Genomic DNA, 9,238 nt, shown 5'->3' with positions numbered 1-9,238 from the left:
GCCCGGCAGCTCCAGGGTTACGGGAGGCGGGCCCGGCCCTGTCCCGACCCCGGGAAAAGCCCTTCCCGCTTCCCTCCGCCCTTCCCGAGCCTTTCCATGGCCCCGCTCCCGCCCCGGCCCCGGGAATTCCCGGCGGGACGAGGATGCGGGGAGCCGGGATAACGGCGGGCACCGGGACCGCAGCCCGGGATTCCCGGATCCCCGGAGGCATCTCGGGAAGGAGCGCCGGGAAAAGCTCGGGAAGGAGGAGCGGGGAGGCATCGCGACATCTGCGGGGAGAGCCGGGAAAGCGGCTGGAAACGGMGCCGGGAARCRRCCGGGAAACAACMGGGAAGCGGCCGGGAAASAACCGGGAAAGAACCGGGGAAGAACCGGGAAGCGGAGCGGAACCTGCGCCGGTCCCGACGCCGCCGCTGCGCCGGGATTGAGGCGGCCGGGAGAGCGGGCGGGCCCGGCGGGCGCGGCGATGCGGCGAACGGCGCTGRGCTGAGCTGAGCATCGCCCCGACATCCCCGGCGGAACGGCGGAACGGCGGAACAGCGGACATGGCCCGGAGCCGCGCCTTCTCCGAGCCCGAATTCTCGGCCGAATACTCCGCCGAGTACTCGCTGAGTTTCCCGTCGGACGCCGAGCGCTCCCGGGAGTCCCCGGCTCGGCGCGGGGGGCCCTGCCCGTGCTTTCCGCGCTCCCGCCGCTTGTCCTTCTCCCCGGAATCGCTGGAAAAGCTCTACCAGACCTATTTCCGCCGCCAGCGCCACGAAACGCTGCTGGTGCTGGTGGTGTTCGCCGCCCTGTTCGACTGCTACGTGCTGGGGATGTGCGCTCCGGGCTTCTCCCGGCCCGACAGACCGCTGGAGAAGCTGCCGCTGGCGCTCGGAGCTCTGGCCGCGCTGCTGGCGCACGGAGCTCTCTTCGTGCTGCTCCGAGCGCGGCTGCTCCCGGAGCGCCTTTCCCGGGATTTCCTGCCCGGAGCGCTCTGGGCTCTGATCGCCGCGCAGGTTTGGGGTTACGTGGCGCTGGAATTCCGCGATTTGCCCGAGGCCGTGGACTCGCTGGGCTGGCAGGCGTTCTTCGCTTTCTCGTGTTTCCTGACGCTGCCGCTGCGGCTGGCGAGGATCGTGCTGCTGACGGGCGCGTCCTGCGGGGTGCACACGCTGGTGCTCGGCATCGCCGCGCTGCAGCGGCACGGGGAACCGCTGGACCGGGGGCTGCTGGGGTGGGAGTGGAGGGAATGGGGTGGGAGTGGAAGGGATGGGGTGGGAATGTTGGGAATGGAGTGGGAGTGGTGTGGGAGTGGAAGGGATGGGGTAGGAATGAGGTGGGAATGGGAATGGAAGGAGAATGGGGGGGGAATGGAGGGAATGGGGTGGGAATGGTGGGAATGGGGTGCGAGTGGGGTGGGAGTGGAGGGAATGAGGTGGGAATTTGGTACGAATGGAGGGAGGATGGGAAGGGGAATGGGAATGGGAATGGGAATGGGGCAGGAATTAGGTGGGAATGGAATGGGATGGAAATGGGATGAGAATGGGGGGAGAATGGAGGGAATGGGATGTGGTGGGAATGGGAATGGGGGGAGAATGGAGGGAATGGGATGTGGTGGGAATGGGAATGGGGGGAGAATGGAGGGAATGGGATGTGGTGGGAATGGGAATGGGATGGGAATGGGAATGGAGGGAATGGGATGGGAATGGGGTGGGAATGGCAATGGAGGGAATGGGGTGGGAGTGGAGGGAATGGGATGGGAATGGAGGGAATGAGGTGGAAATGGTGGGAATGGGAATGGGAATGGGTCAGGAGAATGGTGGGAATGGGGTGGGAATGAGGTGGGAATGTGGTGGGAATGGGGTGGGAATGAGGTGGGAATGTGGTGGGAATGGGGTGAGAATGGTGGGAATGGGGATGGGAATGGTGCAGGAATGGTGGGAGGTGATGGGGAGCGTCCACAGTTGGGTTTTCCATGAGTTTTCCATGAGTTGTCCATGAGTTTTCCATGAGTGAACCATGAGTTGTCCATGGGTTATCAATGGGTTACCAATAAGTTATCAATGGGTTATCCCTCAGTTATTCCTCAATTATCCATGGGTTATCCATGGGTTATCTATGAGCGATCCATGAGTGACCCATGAATTCTCCAGAAGTTGTCCATGAGTGATTCATGGGTTGTCAATGGTTATCAATAAGTTATCAATGGTTTATCCCTTGGTTATTCCTCAATTGTCCATGGGTTATCTATGAGCGATCCATGAGTGATCCATGGGTTATCAATGGATTACCAATGACTTATCAATGGGTGATCCATGGGTTATCCATGAATCTGTGAGTTATCTATGGGTGATCCAGGAGTTACCCATGAATGATCTATGAGTTATCCATGGGTTATGCATGGGTTATCCATGAATGATCCATAGGTTATCCGTGGGTTATTCATGCGTTATCCTTGGGTTATCCATTAATGATCCATAGGTTATCCGTGGGTTATTCATGCGTTATCCTTGGGTTATCCAGTAATGATCCGTTGGTTATCCGTGGGTATCTGTGAGTTATCCATGGGTTATCCGTGGGTTATGTATGGGTTATCAATGAGTTATCCGTGGGTTATCAATGAGTTATCCATGGGTTATCTGTGAATGATCCATAGGTTATCCCCGGGTAATCCATGGGTTATCCCTGGCTTATCCGTTAATGATCCGTTGGTTATCCGTGTTTTATCTGTGAGTCATCCGTGGGTTATCCGTGGGTTATCAGTGGGTTATCCGTCGGTTATCAGTGGGTTATCTGTGGGTTATCCGTGAGTTATCCATGGGTTATCCCTGGGTTATCCGTGGGTTATCCGTGGTTTATCTGTGAGTTATTTGTGGGTTATCAGTGGGTTATCTGTGGGTTATCTATGAGTTATCCATGGGTTATCCGTGAATGATCCATGGGTTATCTCTGGGTTATCAATGGATTATCTGTGGGTTATCCATTAATGATCTGTGGGTTATCCATGAATTATCCCTTGGTTATCCGTGATTGATCGGTGGGTTATCCCTGGGTAATCCATGGGTTATCCCTGGGTTATCCATTAATGATCCGTTGGTTATCCGTGTTTTATCTGTGAGTCATCCGTGGGTTTTCCATGGGTTTTCCATGGGTTTTCCATGGGTTTTCCATGGGTTTTCCATGGGTTTTCCATGGGTTATCCATGGGTTTTCCATGGGTTTTCCATGGGTTATCTGAGAGTTATCCATTAATGATCCATGGGTTATCCGTGGTTTATCCGTGGGTTATCTGTGGGTTATCCATTAATGATCCGTGGGTTATCCGTGAGTTATTTGTGGGTTATCTGTGGGTTATCCATGAGTTATCCGTGGGTTATCTGAGAGTTATCCATTAATGATCCGTGGGTTATCCGTGGGTTATCCATAGGTTATCCATAGGTTATCCATGGGTTATCCATAGGTTATCTGTGGGTTATCTGTGAGTTATCCATTAATGATCCGTGGGTTATCTGTGGTTTATCCGTGGGTTATCTGTGAGTTATCCAGTTTTCAGCTTTTCAGGGGTTTTCAGATTTCTGGGATTTTTATCATTCCGGGTTTTTTATCGCTCCCGGGGTTTTCAGGATTCCCGGGTTTTTCATCTTTCCCGGTATTTTCCTCACTCCCTGGTTTTTCATCATTCCCGGTATTTTTTCAGGATTCTCAGGATTTTTATCACTCCTGGGTTTTTCGGAATTCACGGGTTTTTATCGCTCCTGGGTTTTTCAGAATTCCGGGGTTTTCCATCATTCCCGGATTTCTCAGGATTCCCGGGTTTCCCACCCTCCCGGGGCCGTTCCTGGCTGGCAGCGTGTCCCGTTGCCATGGTGACCAGGATACCTGCAGCCTCCGTTCCCAGCTCCGGGCGGATCCGGATCCGGGATTTCCGGGAATCCCTGAGGGGGTCTGGGGCGGGATTCGGGGATTTCTGGGATCCGTCCCTTCCTCCCGCTCCCTAAATCCATATCCCAAATCCCTGTCCTGAATTCATATCCCAAATCCATATCCCGAATCCATATCCCATCCCTGTGTTCCTAATCCATGTCCTCTGGGCACAGCCCTTGGGATCAGGATCCAGGATATGGGATGGGATGCAGGATATGGGATGGGATCAGGATATGGGATCAGGATCCAGGATATGGGATGGGACCGGCCCAATCCCGGATCTCCGGCCATTCTGGGGCATTTGGAGTGGTCGGACTCCAACCCCTCCCCCCGGACCCGGAGCTCGGCTGTGGTTATCCGGATCTTCCCCACTCCCAGGGCCGCAATTCCCAGGGAACGGCACCACGGGATCCCCTCGGAGCCGTTCCCGTAGGATCCCCTCGGAGCCATTCCCACGGGATCCCCTCGGAGCCATTCCCACGGGATCCCCTCGGAGCCATTCCCACGGGATCCCCTCGGAGCCATTCCCGTGGGATCCCCTTGGAACCATTCCCGTTTTCCCCCGGGATCCCCTCGGAACCATTCCCGTTTTCCCCCGGGATCCCTTCGGAGCCGTTCTCGTTCCCCCGGGATCCTCCCCCGCTCTGCCTTTTTCCAAAACATCTCCCGGCTCCTAACGACGGAATCCCCCGGGATTCGCTCCGGGCGCTGTTCCCGCCCTGTGGAGCCGCTTTTACATCCCAAAATTAACCCCAAAAAAGAGGAATTGGAATTCCTGATATTGGAATTCCTATTATTTTCCCAGTATTGGAATTCTTGATATTTTCCCAAAGCAAGGAACTGGAATTCCCAATATTGGAATTGTTGATATTTCCCCCAAAGCAGGGAACTGGAATTCTGGATATTGGAATTCCTGATATTTTCCCTCAAAGCAGGGAACTCAAATTCCCAATATTGGAATTCCAAATATTTCCCCAAAATGGCAAATTGTAATTCCTGATACTTTCCCCCAAGTGGGGGACTGGAATTCCCAATTTTTGATATTTTCCCCCAAGTGGGAAATTGGAATTCCCAATATTGGAATTCCTGATATTTCTCCAAGTGGGGAATTGGAATTGCTGATGTTTTCCCCAAAGGGGGGAATTGGAATTCCTGATATTGGAATTCCTATTATTTTCCCAATATTGAAATTCTTAATTTTTTCCCCAAAGCAGGGAACTGAAATTCCCAATATTGGAATTCCCAAAGTTTTCCCCCAAGGTGAAAAATTGCAATTCCCAATATTGGAAATCCTGATGTTTCCCCCAAAGTGGGGAACTGGAATTCCCAATATTGGAATTCCCGATACTGGAATTCACAATATTTTCCCCCAAGTGGGGAACTGGAATTCCCAGTATTGAAATTCCCAAAGTTTTCCCCAAAGTAGGGAATGGAATTCCCAATATTTTCCTAATGTGGGGAATTGGAATTCATGATACTGGAATTCCCAGTATTTTCCTCAAAGCGGGGAATTGGAATTCCCAATATTGGAATTCCTGACATTTTCCCCAAAGTGGGGAATTGGAATTCCCGATATGGGAATTCCCGAATATCCCAAATTTCAGTGTTTTCTCCCCAAAGCTGGCATCCAACGTGGCAGTGCAGGCGTGCGCCATGGCATTCCCGATGTGGGAATTCCCGAATATCCCAAATTTTGGTGTAGCTGGCGTCCAGCATGGCGGTGCGGGCGTGCGCCATGGCATTCCCAATCCCAGAATTCCCAAATATCCCAAATTTTGGTGTTTTCTCCCCAAAGCTGCTGTCCAACGTGGCGGTGCAGGCGTGCGCCATGGCATTCCCAATCCCGGAATTCCCAAATATCCCAAATTTCTGTTTTTTCTCCCCAAAGCTGGCGTCGAACGTGGCGGTGCAGGCGTGCGCCATGGCATTCCCAGTCCCAGAATTCCCGAATATCCCAAATTTCTGTTTTTTCTCCCCAAAGCTGGCGTCCAACGTGGCGGTGCAGGCGTGCGCCATGGCGGCGGGCGCGGTCTCGTACTGCATGGCCGAGCGCAAACACCGCAGAGCCTTCCTGGAGGCGCGGCACTCGCTGGAGGTGCGGCTGAACCTGGAGGAGCAGAGCCAGCAGCAGGTACTGGGGATTATGGGATTGGGATTTTGGGATTATGGGATTATGGGATTATGGGATTATGGAATTGGGATTGTGGAATTATGGGATTTGGGGAATTGGGAATGGGATGGGAATGATGGCAGGCGCGGCACTTGCTGGAGGTGCGGCTGAACCTGGAGGAGCAGAGCCAGCAGCAGGTACTGGGGATTGTGGGATTGGGATTATGGTATTGTGGTATTAGGATTATGGTATTGTGGGATTGGGATTATGGGATTATGGGATTTGGGGAATTGGGATGGGAATGATGGCAGGCGTGGCACTCGCTGGAGCTGCGGCTGAACCTGGAGGAGCAGAGCCAGCAGCAGGTACTGGGGATTGTGGGATTATGGGATTATGGGATTGGGATTATGGGATTATGGGATTTAGGGAATGGGAATGATGGCAGGCGCGGCACTCGCTGGAGGTGCGGCTCAACCTGGAGGAGCAGAGCCAGCAGCAGGTACTGGGGATTATGGGATTGTGGGATTATGGGATTATGGGATTATGGGATTATGGGATTATGGGATTGTGGGAATGGGGATGGAAATGATGGGAGGCGTGGCACTCGCTGGAGGTGAGGCTGAACCTGGAGGAGCAGAGCCAGCAGCAGGTACTGGGGATTGTAGGATTGTGGGATTATGGGATTATGGGATTATGGGATTGTGGGATTGTGGGATGGGGATGGGAATGATGGGAGGCGCGGCACTCGCTGGAGGTGCGGCTCAAATCCAGGCCAAAATGGGAATAACTCCCCAAAAATGGGAATAACTCCCCAAAAAATGGGAATAATCCCCTTAAAAAGCCGCAACAATCCCCCCAAAAATGGGAATAACGCCCCAAAAATTGGCCATGGATTCGGAGCGTCCTCCATCCCACAATCCCGCCATGGTTGGGATGGGATTCCCGGAGCTTCCATCCCATCCCATTGCAGCCCCAATCCCAAATCCATCCTGGGATATTCTGGGATGCTCTCCGCGCTCGCTCCGTGCCCCGTTGGGTGTTTTTTCCTGTTTTTTTCCTGTTTTTTCCCGTTTTTCCTGTTTTTTCCTGTTTATTCCCATTTTCCCCCATTTTCCCCCGTTTTTCCCCATTTTTCCCCATTTTCCCCCATTTTTTCTCGTTTTTTCCTGTTTTTCCCATTTTTCCATTTTTTCCCTTTTTTTTTCCTGTTTTTTCTGGTTTTTCCTGTTTTATCCCATTTTTGCATTTTTTCCCCTTTTTTCCTGTTTCTTTCCTGTTTTTTCCCATTTTTCCCATTTTTCCCATTTTTTCCCATTTTTTCCCATTTTTCCCCATTTTTCCCCATTTTTCCCCATTTTTCCCCATTTTCCCCCATTTTTTCTCGTTTTTTCCTGTTTTTCCCATTTTTCCATTTTTTCCCTTTTTTTTTCCTGTTTTTTCTGGTTTTTCCTGTTTTATCCCATTTTTGCATTTTTTCCCCTTTTTTCCTGTTTCTTTCCTGTTTTTTCCCATTTTTCCCATTTTTCCCATTTTTTCCCATTTTTTCCCATTTTTCCCCATTTCCCCTGTTTTTCCCATTTATTCCCATTTATTCCCATTTTTCCCCATTTTTCCCCATTTTTCCCCATTTTTTCCCATTTTTCCCCGTTTTTTCCAGGAGCGGCTGATGCTCTCCATCCTGCCCAAGCACGTGGCCGATGAGATGCTCAAGGACATGAAGAAGGACCCGAGCCAGAAGGAGCTGCAGCAGTTCAACACCATGTACATGTACCGCCACGAGAACGTCAGGTGCGGCCCCAAAACCGCCCCCAAAAACAGGGAAAACGCCCCAAATTCGCTGTTTTGGTGTCTTGACTGGGAAAAAAAAATGGGGATTTGTTTGTGGTGAAACCAATGGGAAAATGCCCCAAATTCGATGTTTCACTGTCCTGGATGGGAAAAAAAAAATGGGGAATTCTTTGTGGTGAAATCAATGGGAAAACGCCCCAAATTCGCTGTTTTGTGGTTCTGAATGGGAAAAAAAATAGGTTTTTTTATGGTGAAACCAATGGGGAAAACTCACCTAATTCTGGATTTTGCCCCTTTTTTTTCTGGCTGGGAAAAATAAGAAATCGGATTTTTTTGTGGTGAAATCGATGGGAAAAATTCCCCAAATTCACTATTTTGGCATCCTGGATAGGGGAAAAAAAAAATAAAAGGATTTTTTTACAGCCAAACCGGTGGGAAAACTCCCCAAATTCGGTGTTTTGTGGTTCTGAATGGGAAAAAAAATTGGGGATTTTTTTGTGGTGAAACCAGTGGGAAAATGCCCCAAATTCGCTGTTTCACGGTCCCGGATGAGAAAAAAAAATGGGATATTTTTTATGGTGAAATCAATGGGAAAATGCCCCAAATTTGCTGTTTTGTGGTTCTGAATGGGAAAAAAAATTGGGATTTGTTTGTGGTGAAATAAATGGGAAAACCCCCCAAATTCGCTGTTTTGTTGTCCTGGATGGGAAAAAAAAAAAAGGGGATTTTTTTTTTGTGGTGAAATCAATGGGAAAAAAGCCCGAAAATTGCTGTTTTGCTGTATTGAATGGGAAAAAAAAATAGGATTTTGTTTGTGGTGAAATCAATGGGAAAATGCCCCAAATTCGCTGTTTTGTGGTGCTGAATGGGAGAAAAAAAATGGGGATTTTTTTTGTGGTGAAACCAGTGGGAAAATTCCCCAAATTCTCAATTTTGCCTTTTTTTTCCATGACTGGGAAAAAAAAATGGGGATTTGTTTGTGGTGAAATCAATAGGAAAACGCCCCAAATTCGCTGTTTCACGGTCCCAGATGAGAAAAAAAAAGGGATTTTTTTTTATGGTGAAATCAATGGGAAAATGCCCCAAATTCGCTGTTTTGTGGTCCCAAATGGGAAAAAAATTTTTTTTTTATGGTGAAACAAGTGGGAAAAACTCCCCAAATTCTCAGTTTTGCCATCCTGGCTGTAAAAAGAAAAACAGGAAAATGATTTTTTTTTTTTGTGGCCAAACCAGTGGGAAAATTCCCCAAATTTTGCTTTTTTTTTCCTGACTGTTAATGGTGAAATCAATGGGAAAACTCCCCAAATTCGCTGTTTTGTCGTCCTGGATGGGAAAAAAAAATGGGGATTTGTTTGTGGTGAAATCAATGGGAAAATGCCCCAAATTCGCTGTTTTGTGGTGCTGAATGGGAACAAAAATAGGTTTTTTTTTTATG

The 9,238-nt window shown here is 50.0% G+C and overlaps 1 protein-coding gene across 1 annotated transcript in view; it reads left to right on the top strand.

The window, feature by feature from the left end:
• The first annotated feature begins 322 nt into the window (after window positions 1-322).
• Window positions 323-9,238, top strand: part of LOC130586630 (adenylate cyclase type 3-like) — a 20,744-nt gene continuing 11,828 nt past the window's right edge. Inside the window, exons 1-4 of the mRNA XM_057387501.1 lie at window positions 323-1,216; window positions 3,750-3,924; window positions 5,887-6,036; window positions 7,673-7,803. Coding sequence (XP_057243484.1) covers window positions 546-1,216; window positions 3,750-3,924; window positions 5,887-6,036; window positions 7,673-7,803 — 1,127 coding nt within the window. The 5' untranslated portion in view covers window positions 323-545. The remainder of the gene's footprint in view (window positions 1,217-3,749; window positions 3,925-5,886; window positions 6,037-7,672; window positions 7,804-9,238) is intronic.

Source organism: Malurus melanocephalus, unplaced genomic scaffold, assembly GCF_030028575.1.
Source record: "Malurus melanocephalus ecotype Western Australia unplaced genomic scaffold, MMel_1.1 scaffold_1229, whole genome shotgun sequence".
NCBI lineage: Eukaryota > Metazoa > Chordata > Aves > Passeriformes > Maluridae > Malurus > Malurus melanocephalus.
This window is presented reverse-complemented; position numbering and strand designations above follow the sequence as displayed.